This window comes from Microchirus variegatus (genome assembly GCF_963457635.1).
Source record: "Microchirus variegatus genome assembly, chromosome: 15".
NCBI classification, from domain to species: domain Eukaryota; kingdom Metazoa; phylum Chordata; class Actinopteri; order Pleuronectiformes; family Soleidae; genus Microchirus; species Microchirus variegatus.
The window spans coordinates 24,080,752-24,102,320 of NC_139816.1; the positions used below are offsets into that span (position 1 = coordinate 24,080,752).

General features: G+C 43.7%; 1 protein-coding gene across 2 annotated transcripts in view; it reads right to left on the reverse strand.

The window, feature by feature from the left end:
* Positions 1 to 21,569, reverse strand: part of sugct (succinyl-CoA:glutarate-CoA transferase) — a 39,948-nt gene that overhangs the window by 4,655 nt on the left and 13,724 nt on the right. For both annotated transcript variants that reach the window (XM_083902068.1, XM_083902067.1), the window contains exons 10-12: positions 13,085 to 13,156; positions 12,877 to 12,974; positions 12,374 to 12,476 (exon numbers count right to left, since the gene is read on the reverse strand). In XM_083902068.1, the coding sequence (XP_083758194.1) occupies positions 12,374 to 12,476; positions 12,877 to 12,974; positions 13,085 to 13,156 (273 nt within the window). The remainder of the gene's footprint in view (positions 1 to 12,373; positions 12,477 to 12,876; positions 12,975 to 13,084; positions 13,157 to 21,569) is intronic.

Sequence of the window (21,569 nt, forward strand, 5' to 3'; positions counted from 1 at the left end):
GAGAGAGAAAATCACTGACTTTCTCTGTGGAAACATGGAAACATGTCTGTCAGCAGAGACACAAGGAAAAACTGCTAGACACTTAACAAAAGACGTGATAGTATGAAGAAAATCTGCATATCTACGTCTATCTCACTCTTAGACTTTCCAACAGGAAACTGAAGTTTGTAAACCACTCACTCTCCCACACCAAAGTCCATAGAGAAAATCAGTGATTTTAGCTCACAGGGACACATGAGCTGCTGGTCTACTGCTGCCTCATGTGGTCACTTTGTGTCACTGAGGTCAATCTGAGCAAACTATTTCCAACACCGAATTCACTTAAATAAGACATTTGAACTTGGCAGCAGTGGATCTACAACTCCTGTGTGCTGTGATGTTAACCTCTTCTTCCCTGATGCCCCTGGTACCAGGGGCAGCATTGCACGCAGCAACAAACATGTCATAAAGCCATGTCTAACTTAAATAAACACAGACATACTGCATACCCACAGTAATGTCAGAAACTCAGCTAATAGTTCAAAAAACCATTCTTCTGCTCACCAAACACAGTTAAAACATAGATGGATCAAACCAGCAGGAGAGGAAACATTTAACTGCAGATTTCGCATGCGCACACTAAAGTCACAAATGTATAACCGTAAATTAGAAGTTGTACATATTTTTTTATACCATTGTTAACACAAAATAGGGGCTACATATTCACAAATCCTTGTTACAGGTGCACAAATCCTATCCTGAGCATCACAACTTCCAACAGTCATGCACTCGACACTTTTGCTCCAATCGTTGCGGTGCAGTTGGTGCAAAACACATTCGCACACCTGTGTTTCATAATCTGAGAACATGCACAACATTTGTGCATTTGTAAACCCAAATGTGAACAAACGCATCAGAAGTTGTGCATCTGTGAGAGAGACGGTCTTTATCATCTCGGCAGCTCCCAAGACGAGTGACTGGATAACCTGCCTTCACCAGCTGACTGACAGACATTTATTAAACCAGAATAGTTTTAATGTCGGCTGTGTTTAACCGTGATCATGCACCTATCTCTGGAGAGAGGCGGAGGAGGGTGCCGTGTCTCGCCAAGCGCAGCGAGGCAGCCAGCAGCACACAGACTGAACTGATATAGATACGGTTCATATGTATAAAACACACAGCGGGAGAAATCGTGGATGCGAGTCTATATATAAAATGGAAATGTACCCATAAATCTGCGACTCCGAGCAGTCACTCAAAAATCAGCATAGCGCTTCCTAAGTTCCGCCCACTCTAAGCCTTGTTTTCTTATCGATCGATTTCGCTCAGCGTGCACAAGTTATAAATCCTTTTGCACCACTTATACCACCTAGCGAGGAGCAAACGTATCTGTCCAAAAAACAACAGCTGAAACTTGTAGAAGCAGATTCGAGCACTTAAATCAATTGACATGTAGTCGTGCAAGAAAATGCTCAATGACCATAGCGATTTATAGAATTTTATTAATGAGAAAATATTTCACAGATGCACAACTTCTGATGCATTAGTTCACATTTGGGTTTACAAATGCACAAATGTTGTGCATGTTCTCAGATTATTAAACACGGATGTGCGAATGTGTTTTGCACCAACTGCACTGCAACTATTGGAGCAAAAGTGTTGACTGTTGGAAGTTGTGATGCACAGGATAGGATTTGTGTACCCGTAGCCCCTATTTTGTGTTAACAAGGTATAAAAAAATATGTACTTCAAACTTCAAATTTAGTTACACATTTGTGAATTTGGTGTGTGCAGGCGAAATCTGCAAGTAAATGTGCTTGTGACTTTTGCACCAAATATACCGTCATAGTTTCATTTCAAATCCACAGTAGTGGTGTATAGAGCCAAATAGAAGAGAAATGTGTCGATGTCCCAATATTTATGGACCTGACTGTACGTGTACAGCGTTTCCAGCTGACCACTTCCTGTTGTGACTCCGCCTCCGCTCCTCCTCCCACTGATGACTGTCAACACACAGTTGCTCTGAGTGACCCCCACAGTATCTCCCTCAGACACATCCTTGGCTCTGTCAAAGTCAAAGTCACTTCAGGACAAGCGTCTCCAGTGCGAGGTGGACAGACAGATTCACATGATTATTCCACACTTTTTAAAGAACAGTTTGACTGATGGACAGGTTCAGCCCAGGAGAGAAGAGAGAGGAAACCATGTCCATGGTTGTCCGCGTGTCTATGTCTGCGTGTGTGTCTGTGACTGAAGGTTCTGGTCACCACAGAAGATTTTCAGCACCTAAATCTGGGTCACAACGTTCCTACATCTGGTTTGAAGAAAGAAACAAATAGTTTTCATTTTATCAGTTAAAAAACTGGAAGATAAAGAAAAGTAAAAAAACACAGCCCACCCTTTCACACACACACACACAGTTTCCACAGCTGTCATGAAGGATGATTAATGAGTGGACGCAGCCGAAGAACCACATGTGTTCTGAGCAGCTCACTGACAGATTCTCCATTAATCAACTCATGAGCTGTCAGTCTGTCACACTGACGTGGGGGCGGGGCCTGAGGCAGGTGCATGTGTGCAGGTGGCAGTTCAGTTCACCTAGCAACAAGTTTGAAGAACCTGAAGTGGAGCCACGATGACCTCACACACCTCGCTCTGACTCTATCGAAAAAAAACTTGTTACTAATGTTACAAAGACAGACGTGAAAGATGTCACAGAAAGTTACATAAAAATGTCATTGCTCAGACATTTTTGTAATATTTAACAGTCTAAATGACCTCTTCTGGCTGTAGAATTTTCTAAAATGTTCAGTGAGGGAGTTCTGCTCCTTTTTCCAAGAGAACATTCACTTTCCATATCTGTCAGTTATTCAAATTTTTAAGAATCACAGTCCTGAGAAGCTGACGTCACAAGCGTGACGGTGAATCTCGTCTGTGATTGGACTCTTTCTTCTGTCCTGAGTCCTGAGGTTCTACCACAATGACAAGTACACAAGCACAAAGATCTATTTCTCTGCTTTCTGATATCCATCCATCCATCTTCTGCCACTATATCCTCCACATGAGGGCCACAGGGGGCGCTGTGCTATTCTCAGCTGACATTGGGAGAAGGGGGAGTCACAGCCTGGACTGATCACCTGACCATAGGTTGAGAATCTTCTAGATATCACAGACGGTCCAAGACTTATAAGAAATGAGACGATCACACGACAAATACTGTGTTAAACACATGACACTAACCTGACAGGAGTGGGTGTGACCTATCTGATGCAGACTTGCTGAGTGAAGCTTTTAGTTTTTACTTTTAGTTTAAGTCTGTTTTTCCAGCTGATGATGATGTGAACCTTTAATGAGTATGTGTGCGTGTGTGCGTCGCATACAGGAAGTCTGCTCGTTCACTTCTCTCTGGTTCATGGAAACAAACCCTCAGAGTTTCTGGATGGTTGAGCTCTGACATGGTTTAATCATGAGCTGAAGAATAACTTCACATGCTTCACTGTCTTTTATAAGGGGACATAAAAAGACAGGAGAGTCACACACAAACGCCTTAGTGCGTCCAATTCATCATAACAACCATCAGCTGCATGACACGACAGCAGCAGCAATGTTAGTGTCAGCAGAGCAGAGACACTCATCACCACGGGAACCAAACAAGAGCTCTCAGAAAGACTAAGGCCCCGTCCCAATACTTTGCCTAACCCTACATTTTGCACGTTCACGTGTAGGGTGGAGCAAGGGGAAATGTGATTTTTGCCGTTATAATCAACCCTCAAAATGTAGTGAGCTCTGATGCGGGTTTAAAAAGAAGTGGAAGATGAAATTATCCATGATGCTTTGCAAATTCAGCGAGCTGGCTGATATTTTTCAACAAAGATGGCGGCCACATCTACCGAGGAATATTTTCGTTGTAATATATTTTTGCAAATAAGCATGTTACAATGTCGAATTGTGTTGGAATATGTTGGATTGATATACATCCAAAGGACCGTTGAGCTTTGAACACAGAAAATGAAGAACAGAAAATAAGTGACGATTTATGAAAGCTGCTAGCTAACTAGCTAGAGTTAGGGGAAATTTACGGTTGAGGGCACTCAAAACCAAGGGGAAATTTTAAGGGGGAGGTATTGGGAAGGAAATCAAATCAACTGGTCTGAGACCTGCATGAAGGGGTGGTCGAACAGAGACAGAGAGATACACAAACGAAGCAGGAGGGATTTTGTGTCATCAGAAACTCATCACTTCCACAGAGCTCCACCACAGAGCTCCCTCATGCAGCTCCACCACAGAGCTCCATCGTGCAGCTCCACCACAGAGCTCCATCTTGCAGCTCCACCACAGAGCTCAATCTTGCAGCTCCATCGTGCAGCTCCACCACAGAGATCCATCTTGCAGCTCCACCACAGAGCTCCATCATGCAGCTCAACTGCAGAGCTCCATCACAGTGCTCCATCATGCAGCTCCACCACAGAGCTCCATCATGCAGCTCAATCACAGAGCTCCATCATGCAGCTCAACTGCAGAGCTCCATCACAGTGCTCCATTGTGGAGCTCCAACACAAAGCTCCATTGTGCAGCCCCATCATGCAGCTCAATCGCAGAGCTCCATCATGCAGCTCAACTGCAGAGCTCCATCACAGTGCTCCATCATGCAGCTCCACCACAGAGCTCCATCAGGCAGCTCAATCGCAGAGCTCCATCATGCAGCTCAATCGCAGAGCTCCATCATGCAGCTCCACCACAGAGCTCCATCATACAGCTCCACCACAGAGCTCAGGTCAGCAGAGGTGACGTGAACACTTCTCAGATCTCCATGAAAGGCTGAAGGTTTTCCGTTTTAGATGAAAGGGTTATTTGTTGGGTGAGCTGCTGCTGAATGTGCCAAGTCATGAGATGATAGGTTTAAGGATGTGTTTGCTTTAGAGAAAGTGATATAATCTTTTCTTCATGAGCAGCTCAGGTTTTGTTTAAGGAGGTGAACTTTAGGACTCGGTCACAGACTTGAGTCTAAAAAATGCTGCTGCTCTTCCAAAGTCCACACACTCCCTCTGCTGACTCAGCACTCCCTCTGCTGACTCAGCACTCCCTCTGATCTGATAACAGAGCGCTTCATCGTCTGACAACATACTTTATTTAAGGGGAGAAAAGGACACTGTGTGCATGTTGGAGGGAGAGAGTGTGTGTGGGGGAGAGAGAGTTGTGTGTGTGAGTGAGGGAGCGAGTGTGTGTGTGAGGGAGAGAGAGAGAGAGAGAGAGAGAGAGAGAGAGAGAGAGTGTGTGTGTGTGTGTGTGTGTGAGGGAGAGAGAAAGTGTCTGTGTGTGTATTTTAGCATTAGCTTAGTATTAACCACAGTCCCAGGCCCTGTAGAAAACTGACAAACTGAACTTTAACCATTGTTTACTACCATCTCTTTTTCTCCACAGGCCGACTGTTTGTGATTAACCCTGTATGTCCACTCATTTATCCTCACATTCATCCTCACATGTACACTCACATTCATCCACTCATACATCATCACAATCCTCCTCATATTCATCCACTCATTCATCCTCTGACTAAAACATTGATTGGAGAGGAAAGGGTTTTTAAAAAAGTGCAGAATATTAAAGGCTGCTTGGCTAACATGATCTACAATGCTTTAAAATGGAAAGCAAATCCAGAGACATGGAAGGAAACTGAAGACTAGCATTGAAATGGATCGAAGAATAGCCAGAATGGTAAAGACTCAGCCAATGATCAGCTCCAGGGTGATTAAAGATGGCCTGAAGTTACCCATGAGTACTGTGACAATTAGAAGACGCCTGTGTGAAGCTCATCTATCAGCAAGAAGCCCTCACAAAGAAAGAAAAAAAAGACGTGCTGAAGAGGTTACAATTTGCCAAAGAACACGTCGACTGGCCTAAAGAGAAATGGAGAAATATTTTGTGGACTGATGAAAGTAAGATTGTTTGCAAGGGCCATTGACAGTTTGTCAGACGACCCCAAACACTGAATTCAAGCCACAGTACACTCTGAAAACAGTGAATCATTGTAGGGCAAGCGTCATGATATGGGGATGTTTCTCTTACTATGGGGTCAGGCCTATTTATCACATACCAGGGATCGTGGATCAGTTTGCATCAAAACACTTGAAGAGGTCATGTTGCCTTATGCCAGGTGAAGTGGCAAACTATTTGCCGCTCTTGCAGGACATAAAGTTTCTGTACTCGTGCTTTTTGTGAGGCTGTAAAACTCCAAAGTTAATCCAAGAACGAAACGAGGCCGACGTAAAAGAAAATGGGAACCAAACAACCAAACTGTAATCCACATGGAACAAAACATAAAAGTCTTAAGCAAAATCCTTAACATCCGGTCTGTCACCTCAAACCAAGTGAAAGCCAAACAAGTTTTTTATGCCTTAAGCTACGGTCAGAAAATTGTTGCTCCCGTCCAGCCATAATAACTTAACAAGACTGCAGAGATGCTGACAAATGCCCACATGGCTCATTTACTATAGTTTTACTACAATAAGCTGTGCTTTACGGCAGCCTCAGTTTGTGATAGCAGCAAAAATATAAACCTCATCTAACTGAATAATAAACATTGATAGTATTAAGATAAAACAAAATGTCAGATATGATTTATCATTATAAATTGAAGCAAAATAGATATTAACTAATTAGGCACAAAAAAAATGCAAACATAAGCCTCACATTTTTCCACGGCTCTAACACCAAGGGTGAGCAACCTTTACTATCAAAAGAGCCATTTTTGGTCCCTCTCCCCTAAATAAAATTCATCTGGAGGCGCAAAACCTATTTGACCCTTAAAATGAAGATAACACAGACCCCAAAATGTAAATTGTCGCGGAGACGTCTTCAGCAACTCGCTTCCGGTAATCATCAGAGAACATTTCCACTCTGCGCCACATGAAGACACGATTACGCACATCTTCAGAAGCTCGGAGACAGTGTGGTGTTGGTATTGCATGGTGGAGCCACAGGAAAGGGCAGGGACATCACTTTTTTACTTCACTTGAGTTGGCAAAAACATCACAAGCCAAGAAAACAAGCCTGGTTGGCAGAGTCAGAAGAGAGCTTCTCCCGTGCGTAAAAAGACGCAAATGCCGCTGTTCACCACACAGGTGATGAAAAGTGACAACACATCACTGTCCACACAGCTGTGACCATCACGAGTGGAAAAGGCTAAACCAGTCATGGTTTACAATTCAAGCTGCTTTCCCTTCAGCAGCCACGTGCAGATGTCCAGTAACAGTGGTTTGTAATATTGTTGACCTGGCTGCAACAAATGCCTCATCTCTATATAAATAAAAAAAACGTGTGATGACATGGAGAAACTTCATCGCACGCCTCACAACCGAACTGCGCTGTCCACATGAGCGCAAAGTCTGAAACATCATGGTGCGTGAGCCCCGACAGGAGCGACAAGAGATGAGGAAGAGAAAGTAGTTAAATGCTTTGATATAAATAATTATTTTCTACTGAGCTATAAATTAAAAATAATAATTAAAAAAAAAAATTTCAAAGCTCCAGGGAGCCACTGCAGAGGGGCTTAAGAGCCGCATGCGGCTCTGGGGCCGCAGGTTGCCGACCCCTGCCTTATGCTGAAGAGGAAATGCCATTGAAATGGGTGTTTCAACAAGACAATGACCACAAACACACCAGTAAGCGAGCAGCATCTTGGTTCTAGACCAACAAAGTTAAGGTTAGTGTGTCCAGCCCAATCTCCAGACCTGAATCTGATAGAAAACTTGTGGGGTGACATCAAAAATGTTGTTTCTGAGGCAAAACCAAGAAATGCATGGTTTGGAATACCTGTTCACAGGTGCAAGAAGTTGGTTGACTCTATGCACCACAGATATGAAGCAGTTCTCAGAAACACTGGTTTTACAACTAAATATTATTTACATTCCTGATAATAGTGATAAATTAGTGATTCACAGGCATGCTAAATCATAAAGATTTATACAGTAAATATTTGAGTTTGTAAAAATTTTTTACAAACAGCCCAATATTAATTTTTCTTATTTTTCTGTAAAGTAGTTAAAAAATGTGTACATTTATCTTCATGTTATGATTAAGAATATAATGTGCACTGTCCCTAATGCATACAAACTATTATAAGGATTTTGTGCTTTATTCACGTTCTTAAACAAGCTGCTATTATTTTAATACACAACTGTATGAGTGGATGAATGTGAGGATGAATGAATAGATAATCATCCTCACATGCACACTCACATTCATCCACTCATTCACCCTCACATTGATTCTCACATTCACCCACTGATACATCCTCACAAGCACATTCATCCACTCATTCATCCTCAGAGATGAATTCCCTGCTGCAGCAGCACTGAGCTGTCACATGATCGTAGATTATGTGGAAGAATTCGGACGCTGTGACCTGGAGGAAAACTCCTGTCTGAATCTGACTCCACTCTGAGTCCGACATTTCCTGAGACAATCACTCACTGTGACCACGTCCTCCCTTAAAGACACCACCGATGATCCATCACGTCCTCAGTTAAAGTGAAGACATTTTAAAAAACAGGTTTTTGTTCAACAGCTGTTTCAAAATGGCTGCTGCTCTGTTATCTTTGTCAATGTGACATGACTGGTTTTTCTTCACTCTCCCACACAAAACCCCATAGAGAAAATCATTGATTTTAACAGCACAGAGTTGTAGATCCACTGCTGCCTTCATCATTAAGTTCATATGTCTTATTTTGTCGCTTACAGTAAGTGTTGGAAATCCTTTGTTCAGATTGACCTCAGTGACACAAAGTGACCACACGATGCAGCAGTAGACCAGCAGCTCTTGTGTCCCCTGAGCTAAAATCACTGATTTTCTCCATGGACTTTGGTGTGGGAGAGTGAGTGGTTTACAAACATCAGTTTCCTGTAGGAAAAGTCTGTCTAACAGTGAGATAAAGACGTGAACATGTGACGTAGATATCGTAGACTTAAACTGACACAGATTTTATTAGGTTTTCCAACAGGAAACTCAAGTTTGTAAACCACTCACTCTCCCAAACCAAAGTTCATGGGTAAATCTAAAGAGTGGAGGATTAGAAATGCCAAAGTGTCAAAATAAGACATTTTAACTTAGTGATGGAGGCAGCAGTGGATCAACAACTCCTGTGTGCTATGATGTTAAATTCACTTATTTTCTCTATGGAGTTTGGTGTGGGGAAACACTTCAAAAAACATGAATGAACCGCATTCATGAGCAGGATGAATAAATAAAGTCAGGTTTAGTTTTGGGTGAGACCGTACAGTCAGAGTTCTGTGGTTGGAGGTTTGATGTCACATGTCAGGTTTTCAGTTCAGAGGCTGTTCAGGTTTCAGCTGGAATAAATCACTGGCACGCTCTCTCTCTCTCTCTCCGTCTCTCTCGTCCAGTAGTCAGGATATTAAAGACACATTCAGCTGGAGTTTCTCTGCTGCAGCTGGATGCTTACCAGAGGACATGACAGATACATGGACACACGGTAGGTGTAGTCGTAAAAACAAGGACAAGTATGAGACACAGAGAGAGAAAGACAGAGACACGGAGACAGACAAACAGTGTGAGAGAGAGAGACAGAGACAGAGACAGAGAGAGGGTGAGAGAGAGAGAGAGAGACGAAAAAAAGAAAAAAACTATAGACACCAAAGCAAAATCTAACATGAACAAAACACAAAAACACTCTTCTAACATCACGAAAACACCGTTCTAACATCACAAAAACACCGTTCTAACATCACAAAAACACTGTTCTAACATCACAAAAACACCATTCTAACATCACGAAATCACCGTTCTAACATCTCGAAAAACACCGTTCTAACATCACAAAAACACCGATCTAACATCACGAAAACACCGTTCTAATATCATGAAAACATTGTTCTAACATCTCGAAAAACACCGTTCTTACATCACAAAAACACCGTTCTAACATCATGAAAAACACCGTTCTAACATCACGAAATCACCGTTCTAACATCTCAAAAAGCACCGTTCTAACACCACAAAAACACCGTTCTAACATCATGAAAACACCGTTCTAACATCACAAAAACACCGTTCTAACATCATGAAAACACCGTTCTAACATCATGAAAACATCGTTCTAACATCTCCAAAAACACCGTTCTAACATCACAAAAACACCGTTCTAACATCTTGAAAAACCCGGTTCTAACATCACAAAAACACTGTTCTAACATCATGAAAAACACCGTTCTAAGATCACAAAAACACCGTTCTAAGATCACAAAAACACCGTTCTAACATCACAAAAACACTGTTCTAAGATCACAAAAACAACGTTCTAACATCACAAAAACACCGTTCTAACATCACAAAAACACTGTTCTAAGATCACAAAAACACCGTTCTAACATCACAAAAACACCGTTCCAACATCACAAAAACACCACCACAGGGTTCATTTACATGTATAAATGTAACCACTTTTATTCTGTTATTCATGGAGATCTTTCTGTGTGTGTGTGTGTGAGATTGAGAGAGAGAGAGAGAGAGAGAGAGAGAGAGAGAGAGAGAGAGAGAGAGAGAGAGAGAGAGAGAGAGAGAGAGAAGGTGTTTGAGTGCCTGGCATTTTTCCAAATGACTTCCAGACTTCAGTTTTGGAAAAGTGACTTCCTACTGTCTTGATTAACAACAGCTTCTCCACACACACACGCACACACACACAAGAACAGCAGTCTTAGTAAGGACACCAAGGAACATAAACCTGATTCTAACCCTAAAACTAGGTCTTAATGTCAAGCTGTAAAACTTGTGAGGACCAGACAAAATGTCATCAGTCCCTGTGGAGTGTAATGCACTACTACTGAAAATTTCGGAGCGAAACGTAGTTCCTTTTTCAATACAGTGCAGCGTTACTTTTCCCAGGGACAGATTTGACAGCGACACTGCCTTCTCAGCTGCACGCTTGCACAATAGTCACAAACTCTCATTCCACACGATATGTGACAAGCGGCGAGTAACATGAAGAGCAATCATGGCAATCGAGAGCAGGGAAACTTTATTGGCTGCCTTGGCATTGCTGAAATTTAAAGATGGATGGCGGAGTGGAGCAGAGAGAAGCGCCGCGTGCGCTGCTCATCGCAGTGTCCCGCTCTACACCATGAAGTAGAGCAGGCTGAGAATAAAAACCGAGAAGTTGCCGCACACAGCAGCGCCAATGAGTAGGGAGACGCAATGTCCTTTAGTGCAGAGGTACTTCAGGACATGAGATCAGAGTTAGAAGTCCATTTTCCCCCCGAGTGAAAGCTGTGTTCATGAAATACAACACTGCTACACCATCCAGTGCACCGGTGGAGGTCTTGTGCTTACCCACAGAAGAAACAGGCTTGAAAACACAACCTGCAACCTGCCAGTCGACCAGGACAGGAGCGACAGGAGGCCACAGTACATATACTGTATCTGCTACTGCAAGTGTAAGTTCTGCCTTGGGTTACGTCAGCGAGACCGATTTTAATATGATGTCATTTGCAGTAATATTTATATTGTGTCTGTTTGCGTGCATGTGTGTGCGCCACGCGCTCGGTAATTTACGCTATGTCCCCAGACTCTCCATCAATGTCCAAATCAAACGTACTCCTTGCTCACAAATATGCATGTACAAGTACACACACACACACACACACACACACACACAGAGTGCATGAATAAAGGGACATGTCGCTGCTTTTATGTTTTAGTCCATAAACCTGGTTCTAAACCAAACTGGACCAGTCTGTTACTGAGACAGACAAGATCAGCTGACTGAGGTTAACAGTGCGGTGATCTCACGTCCTGTGTTTGGTGCTGACGACGTCCTTCAGAGACCTGATAGACAGACAGTTACAGAACTGCAGGACATCACAGAGAACACGTGTCAAACTGTCCAGCAGGTGACACACTGAAGGAATTCTGGTTCTGATTCTGAGGAGTGTGTGTGTTTGAGAAAGAGAGAGACATGTCCATCTGTCTCTAAAACAGTCACTTGTTTACCAACTTTGGACAAACACACACACACACACTGAGTCATAGCTGTGACAGGTGGTAATGGCACGGCTCAGACAGACACACAGACACACACACACACACACACACACACACACACACACACACACACAGACACACACACACACACACACACACACACACACACACACACACACACACACACACACACACACACACACACACACACACACACACACACACACACACAACAGAATCCATAACTGCTGATCAATAACTTCAAACAATTTTTTGTTTGATTTTGTAATCTTGTAATTTCTATCAATATATATATAAAAAAAAAAGAAGACACTTGCAATGAGTGTGTGTCTGTCTGTATGTCTGTATGTGAGTGTGTGTGTGTGTGTGTGTGCGTACCTGAGGATCAGAGAACACTTCCTGGATGCTGTTGATTGGTCCAACAGGAACACCTGATCCTTCAAATCTCCTCAGCCAATCAGCTGTCGTCTCCTGAAGGAACCTGGAATCAATCATTACAGATCAATAATTACTCTGAGTGTGTGTGTGTGTGTGTGTGTGTGTGTGTGTGTGTGTGTGTGTGTGTGTGTGTGTGTGTGTGAGAGAGAGAGACTGTGTGTGAAAGTGTGTGTGTGTGTAAGAGAGATTGCGTGTGAAAGTGTGTGTGTGTGTGTACCTCTGGGACAGTGTGACTGTGTGTGAGAGACAGACTGTGTATGTACCTCTGGGACAGAGCGTGTGAGTGTGTGTGTACCTCTGGGACAGTTTGACTGTGTGTGTGTGTACCTCTGGGACAGTGCCTGCGTGTGTGTGTACCTCGGGGACAGCGTGTGTGTGTGTGTGTGTGTATGTGTGTGTGTGTGTGAGTGTGAGAGAGACTGCGTGTGAAAGTGTGTGTGTACTTCAGGGACAGTGTGTGTATCAGTTGTTGACGGTTGTGGACTCTGAGCTTGTTGGTCTTGTAGTGCGGCTGCTGTGTGAGCTCAGTCAGCTGTAACACCTGCACACACACACAGTTATCATCTGTTAGCATAGATGGAGGGGCGGGGTTAATGGCCTGTACTGCACGCTGCCACCAGAGGGTGATGCACATGTGTATGTTTCACATACCTCACAGACTTTGATGAACTGTTTGTCGTTTCCTGCTGCGACGACCACGTGTCCGTCTCTGGTTTTAAAGCCCTGAAAGCGGTGGAGCCAAACAAAGTTAGCTTAGCAATAGCCGAGTCCTGACTGTAAGCAGGTTCATGAAGAGCAGATGGAACATGAGAAGAATATAAACCAGGTTTTCTTCTTCTCCTTCATCTGTACTTTCTCCTTGTATTTTCTTCTTCACAATCCCTAATACAATTTCATCACCACATGAAAGACACACACAGACACACACACACACACACACACACACACACACTCTAACCCTCTCCTCACTCTGCTCTGACCGCTGCTGCCTCTTTCATGGTCAGCCTCAGGGAATTTGTGGGTAACGCAGTCCACTGGCGGGGGGGGGACACAGAACACTAGGCCACAAAACCTCAGAGTCCCGAGAGAGGGCGGGGCAGTGATGAGGGCAGGGTAAGACTTCTGCCCTCTAGTGTTGGTGATCAGATGCAAACCACAGCAGAAACACTGATCTTCCTCTTCACCACCATCATCATCATCTTCACCACCATCATCTTCATCATCATCATCCTCATTATCATCCTCCTGCAGTTTGAGTTGTTTCACCTTTTGACCCTCTCAGAGTAAAATGCCGCTGCTGTGTCATCATGGTGATGGGACGATGAGCAGTTCCTCTGAATCTTGACCTTGTTTGACCTTTACTCTTCGTCTTCTCGGTGACTGACCATGTGAACGTCGAGAAGCTCTAACGTCTTCTTCATGGAGCCACGACCGCTCGCTGGTTTCACCTGTCCCGAAGGAGGCAGCGCGGCATTGTGGGTAAAAATATTCACATGAGAGTTTAGATTTGAAGAGACAACCACAAGAGACAAACTATGTGTGTATGCGACAGTCAGTGTTGGAAATCTTACTTTTAAAAAGTAATTAGTTACAGTTACCTAGTTACTTCTCCCAAAAAGTAACTGAATTACGCTCAACAAAAATATAAGCGCACAAAGAAAAACTTGTAGTTATTGTTATGTGACAAAACACCAAGAGTAACTATCCAAAAATAACAGTACAACTTTATCAATAAAGCGGCTTTAAATTGCGAGCATCAGGATCAATTTCCAGACAAAAGTCCTGGAGTAATGGCAGGAAGAACACAATGGAGGTTGATGATCCAAGTTCATAAACTTCAATAACGTGTGTGTCCACCATGAGCCTCATGCAGAGCGGTACACCGGCGACGCATGGACATAACCAGGTTGTCGATCATGGCCTGGGGGATGTTCTCCCATTCCTCCTGCAGAGCCACTTGATGTATGACCAATGACCAATTTTTTGAAAAACTTTTTTTTGGTCCAAAACTTGACAAAAACTTCATACTATACTATTTAGTACGTCCTACTATACTATGTAGTCCATAATGTGACAATTTTTTGAAAAAAAACATTTTGGTGTGCCCTTTTATTGACCAGACCATAAGAAGTGTCTGTATACTGGTCACGCATATTGACCACTCTGCCATGCTGCATGACTCTCGTGAAATGCTCAATAGGAGTGGCCAAGTGACACTGGACTACAGGGTTTGAGCAAAACAAATCATTCCATAAACAAATGCATCAAGAATCTGAGCAAATGTCATGACATTCTATTTTTGTTCACCATTTCAAGTTTATGCGTTTATATTTTTGTTGAGTATAGTAACCCTGACCATATCATCCAAATTGAAGCAGGCTAAGGTGTTGGCCATACTTAAGCCAAATAAGACATTAGATGAACCAAAGAACTATCGCCCAATATCCCTCCAGTCACACCTTTGCAAACTGCTTGAGAGGGTCATTCTATCAAGAATAAACACCATCATAGAAGAAAGCCTTCCCCACACTCAAGCTGGCTTCCGTAAAGGTCGATCAACAACGGACCAAGTGACCCGGCTAGTTCATGACATCGAAATCGCCTTCCAGAGGAAAAAAAAGTTTGGATCTGTCTTCATCGACCTCACTGCGGCATATGACACAGTTTGGCACAGGGGCCTCTACCTTATGCTCCTGAAGACTTTGCCTGATGTCAAGTGTTGGGCCCAGCATGACTGTGAGGCCTCACTGTCCACTTTGGGAAAACCTGAATGCAGCCGAGACCTAACATGGCGGTCTGAAAGACCCCAGGAGCCACATGGGGAAGAACAAAGGAAAGGTATCTATCCCCCCAAGGCGTCCAGCTGTGATCTATTCATCCCCCACAAACCAATGCGGCAGATGACGTCCACGGCAGTCAGCCGTTCACCCATTGGTGGACACCACAGGATGCTCCGCCCCCGAGGCAAAGGTATCAAAACTGAACGAACCCCCAGAGTTCGGTCTCTTCACCATATTTTCCTAGCGAGAGCGGATGCATGTGTTTAAGAAGAAGAAAACATCTAGAAGAACTCCATTCTTGCTGGCCAAGCTGTGAAGATTCTTTCTTTGTCCATTCCTACCACACTTTTTGTTTTATTTTATTTTTGATCCAAGGACCCCGTGGATAACTCCCTGCGAGTTATTCCCGTTATTCCTGCAGAAGAGGAGACCGTGCTCCTAAATCACTGTAGACCAGCTGTCCCTGTGTGAGTCGGTGAACCACGTATTACACAGCACCAGAGCCGCGCAACGATCCCAGGACCCCTCCTTACCCTGGATTTCCACTGGAAATCGCTTCCATTCTAATCAATGAGAGCATTTCCACCAGACGCGCTGCGGATCATCTCAGCAACGTCCCAGAAGCGGCTCGCCGCGCCGCATCGCTATCATTAGGAATCAGTTCTATTTTTTCCGTTGCCGCTGCTGAACCTCGTAAATTTCAACGAAGCAGATCGCACAAGACAGGAAGTCCGACACAGAATCAAAGTAAAACATTTCCGCCCCCCTTTCAAAATAAAACACAATACACAGGTCATACAGCCTGTCACAACTCCACATCAACATTACGTCGTGGCCGGTGCTGCCAGGTAAACAGTCAATTAATCAGAGCGTCTCGGAGAGTCATAATGTACGATGAGAGACTGGTTGTTGAAGTGAAGAAACATGAAATAATTTTTGACACCAGATCAACAGTTCTTCCACATGGGAGAATGAAATAAGCTGTGTAGTTGTTGTTTCCTTTATACACACAGACTATCGCGGGATCTCGCGAACTCGTGGCCGTCCTAGATTATCGCGAGATCTTTCGTGAATACAGCCGGCTCCCAAGGCTCCGCGCCGATGCCGTAACTCGCCCGGTGGGGATTGCCGCCGGGCAGAGGACGAAGCAGAACCGCGCCGCGGCCATTCCGCGTCCAGTGGAAATCCGGGGTTACTCGTTGGAAGGCAACTCATAGTAAGCGATTGTGTCTGGGCAAAATAGCTTATTTAAGGCTTATTATAAACACGGGAGTGCATTGTGTAGTTTCATTGTGTTTTTATTGTTTATGTGCTTTTTATTTTCTTTCATCGTCACCGTGTGTGTCTCACACACGGCTGTAACTTGTGTAGAATAATACCTGTGAACTAAGCTAGCGGACCGTTTAGCGGAAACACCGCGGCGCCGTCCGCCCAGCTGATCGATTGTTTATTATTCTTTGTGCCTTTCGCTCCGCGCGCAGCGCCAGCGGCGATCGTAATAGAAGCTTAATTTGACCGGTAAGAAGACAGGCTCACGAGATAAACTCTCGCTAATCTGTGTGGTCGAATTCGGTTTCTATTTCTCCTCACGTGTCTCCCCTTTTGTACTGTGACTTGTCCCCGTGTATCGCGATCCTGTGTCCTCAACACAGCCCGCGATCACTCATTGAGAGGAAACTTCCGTGATCTGTAAGAACCACAGTTTAAGTCGGACAAGCCGAATAAACTGTGTGATTACAGAAGTTTTCTGATCAGACTCGTTCCTTTGTCTATTTCACTTCCCGCCGCCATTCCCTTTAAATTTCCCACGTCATTGCTGACTTCATTTCCTTCAACTCTTCTCTTTTACTCAGCGATTCCGCTGATGAAAGACGAAGCGCGGAGACGGAAGAGCGGAGTGAAGAAATCAGAGCACGAGCGCCATCTCGCGTCGCCTCACGGTAACAGCCAGTGACGCCATTTTCACGTGACGTACCTTTTGGTAACCCGGAAGTGGGAGGCGTGTCGCCGTGACAACCGTCACATCAGAGACCCCTCCTTCTTTTACCTTTTGGCTTTGTTTGTTGCTTCCTGTTTTACTTTGGCTTTGTTTTGTTCACTTCCTGTTACCTGCTGCCAAAGTGACAAGCCCCCTTTTCACACACACACACACACACACACACACACACACACACACACACATTCCTGCACTCAGATCCATACCCCTTTTTATTTTATTTTACTTTCTTTCTTTTATATTGAAACGTTTTTACCAGCAGTTATTTTAGATTAAGGGATTGATATTTGTTGCTCTTATTGATTAATTTTAATGCTTTAATAAATGTTGAACCTTTACTTTAAAAGTACCGTTTCTGTCTTTTGAGCTTGCTTGTTTGTAACAAAAGGTAATTGAAAGAAGCCAGTGTACGATCTCACACCTTCTTTGTTATTTATTAATTAATATTAATATACTTATTATTAATTAGTTATAACTGATAGTCGAGAGACACTTGAAGGTTGTAAAGTGACAGTTTCTCTGTCATTCTCCTCACGCTAAGAGTGGTGCCCCGTTTTTAAGAAATTAATAACAAAATTAATTATTAAAAATAATTAATCATTTGTGTTAATATTTTCCCACCAATTACCTAAGTTGAATCACAACACAAGCATGTGAAGTTTATCATGCTACTTTTACAGGACTGTACCTTTGTACTGGAGACCTCAAAGGGTCAACGCAGTAAGAGAAGGAGACTGAGGAAGGGGCTCCCCCGAGGCTCTGTCCTTGCTCCAATACTTTTTAACATCTACACCAAAGACATGCCTGTTGGAGAGTGCTCGCAATATACTTATGCCAACGACTAAGGCCATTGGATTTGGTGACTAAGCTTTTAGCGTGGTTGAGAAGGCCCTTGAGAAAGACCTCTCACTATTGAGCAGATACTTCCACAAATGGCACCTCAAGCTAAGCCTGCCCAAAACAGTACGCTCAGTGTTCCATCTGGCCAATCGATGTGCCAATACCAAGCTGAACATTGCACTCGATGGCACCAACGTCAGGCATGACCCTAACCCCAAATACGTTTGATGTCACACTTGACCATAGCCTCACCTTCAAGCCACACATCCAACAAGTCGCTGCCAAAACCACTGCCCGTGTAAACCTCCTGAAGAGACTGGCTGGCACTGGGTGGGGTGCAAACTTTACCACCCTCCCTGAGCACCTCTACCCTTGCCCTTGCATACTCCACAGCTCAGTATGCCACCCCTGCATGGAGTCACAACAGCCATACAGCCTCTATTGATGTGGTGCTGAACACCGCCATGAGGCTAATCAGTGGTGCCTTACCATCAACCCATGTCGAGTTCCTCCCCATACTGTCTGGCATCCCACCTCCAGAGCTCCATTGTAATTTCCTAACCTTGAAGCTTGCCTGCAAGAGCACAGATGAGCCAACAAGCCTGATTCCCCCGCCTGCCGAATATGGCCACCAGAGACTGAAAAGCACTTCTCCACCGAAGCTGGGAGACTCCTTACCACGAGCCCACCCCACCCTGGATGGATCATTGACTGCTGGGACAAGCAATGGTCCAAGTCAACATCCACGTTGAGCAAGTTCATACACCCTCCTTCAACCCGCCTGGGTGTGACCTGCCACGGAATGCCTGGGTCAACCTCAACAAACTTCACTCTGGAGTAGCAAAGACCCAAATCTATCTGCATATGAGTGTCAGACACTGATCTCTGTGAATGCGGACAACCACAGACTGTCGAACACATCATCGATGAATGCCCAATCTTCAAATCACCACATGGAGTGAACTGGATTACGATACCACTTCTTGGATGATGACCCAATTGCCTGTGTAGCCCTACACGAACAAACCAACTGAGATACAAATTATAAAAGTAACTAGTTACTAGCGAAAGTAACTATTTTATTATGTACAAGTACATTTTTAAATGCTTAAAGATATTGGACCTCACCTCCACCCCCTCTTTAACAGAACTTAAAGTGGACCGGAAGTTCCAATTAACGCTGTTTTTTTGTTGTGTATCTGCGCCATTATCTCGTTTATGAAGCCCTAGAGGTTCGAAACAAACAGTTCAGCCACTGCTGAGAACGCTGTGTTGTATTGTAATCTTGGGCTCAGCAAGATCTCTGAAAAAACACGTCCGGTTACGTAAACAGCGTTTCTCCTGAACAGCGGATCCTCCTGGTCCGGGCACACATTTCAGTCTGCAATACCCCGGATGAGGAGAGCTTCAGTGAGGAGAGATGTCTATTGGCTCATTTGCGGCAAATAGGAGGTTTTTGACCATAAAAACAAGTTAATGTATGTAAGTAGACCTCTATTACTCACATATATGTGCGATAGGACCACTCTAGGTCCGCTTTAACTTAAAATTCATGTGCATGTTCAATTATTTATGATAAATCTGAATATTATAATGAAATGGACATTTAATACTATAAACTACAACAGAAACAGTGTACAAAAATCTAAACTATTTTAATGTTACAGTGGGACAAAGGGAGTCGAACATCATCATCTCCTTCAGTGTCAATGGCCACTCAATTAGTGGAAGCGTGTGACATTCAAAGATGTTTCATTAGGTCAGAATTGCTTGACACTGACGTGGATAAGCACTTCTGTCCATGGCATAATGTTTATTAATTATTTTGTATTATTTACTGTCAGTTTAACGTGTTATTAACGGTGTAAACCAAACCTATTTTAACAGCCTGATTTTCTTTATTTTTATCACAGGATTAACGTTCTTTTTTGGCCGAGCAAACTTTTTTCATAACTAGTAACGTTAGAACAACTACAACACCACACCGGATATAGCTAGACCGGAAACAAGAGCACACACATGTACACACATGCTGCACTTGCTTGTTTGGGCTAGCGAGCCAGCCAAAGAGTAGTAGGCTAACGTTACGTTATGAGTGGATGGCGAGCGATGTGCGTTTCTCCGTCTCCAAGCAGGCTCTCCGTATCTAAGGAGACCTCCGAAGACAGCCAGCTCCTTTAGCTCGGATTAGCTTGTGACAGCAACAATATATTAAACCATGGGACTTTGTCTGCGTTGAAGAACGGCACCTTATTCACAGCACTGCGTGGTGATACACATCCTCTGTTATTACTGTGTGACTCTTACAATAAGAGGAATAACTCAAAATACGAAGGGTGACAGAGACATTCACCTGCGACTCACTAACGTCTCATACCTCCTACAGCACACACACACATAAACAGCTCCTCACATACACACAAGTCAGACACACCAGGCTTAACCTGTAACATAGAAGAGTCTAGGGGTGATTACACACCGACAGCCTTAACGTAGGTTTGAATGTAAACTTCGTATTTTGGTGCGCACCAAATCAACCGAGACCTGCCTGAAGGGGTGGTTGACTTGCGAGCCAGCCATATTCAGCGAGCCAGCAATCAGCTCCGGTGACTGCAGCGCTTACATTCCTTGGTGGTGACGCGCCCGGTGGAAATTGGGGGATCGTCTGGTTCCGGTGCCGATGGTCTTTGCGGTGTATTTTGGTTCGTTCAGAACTATGCATAAAGTGGTATGCAAAAGTTTTGGCACCCCTGTAAATTTTCATGATTTTCCTTTATAAATCATTGGTTGTTTAGATAAGACATTTCAGTTAAATATATCATATATGAGACAAACACAGTGATATTTGAGAAGTGAAATAAAGTGCAAGAATTATTTTTAAAAAAATTAGGCATGTGCATTAATTTAGGCACCCTTGTCATATTTTATTGATTTCAATACCTTTAGCACTAATTACTGGAACTTAAAATTGGTTTGGTAACCTCAGTGACCCTTGACCTCCATACACAGGTGAATCCAATCATGGGAAAGAGTATTTAAGGAGGCCAATTGTAAGTGTTTCTCCTCTTTGCATCTTCTCTGAAGAGTGGCAACATGTGAGCCTCAAAACAACTCTCTAATGACTTGAAAACAATGATTGTTCAACATCATGGTTTAGGGAAAGGATACAGAAAGCTTTCTCAGAGATTTAAGCTCTCAGTTTCAACTGTGAGGAACATTGTGAGGAATCGGAAGCACAGGCACAGTTCTAGTTAAGGCCCAAAGTGGCACACCAAGAAAAATCTCAGAGGATGGTGAGAACAGTCACAGTCAACCCACAGACCAGCTCCAAAGACCTACAACATCATCTTGCTGCAGATGGTGTCACTGTGCATCGTTCAACTATTCAGCGCACTTTACACAAGGAGATGCTGTATGGAAGAGTAATGCAGAAAAAGCCTTTTCTCTGCACCTGCGACAAAGAGAGTCACTTGAGGTATGCTAAAGCACATTTGGACAAGCCAGCTTCATTTTGAAATAA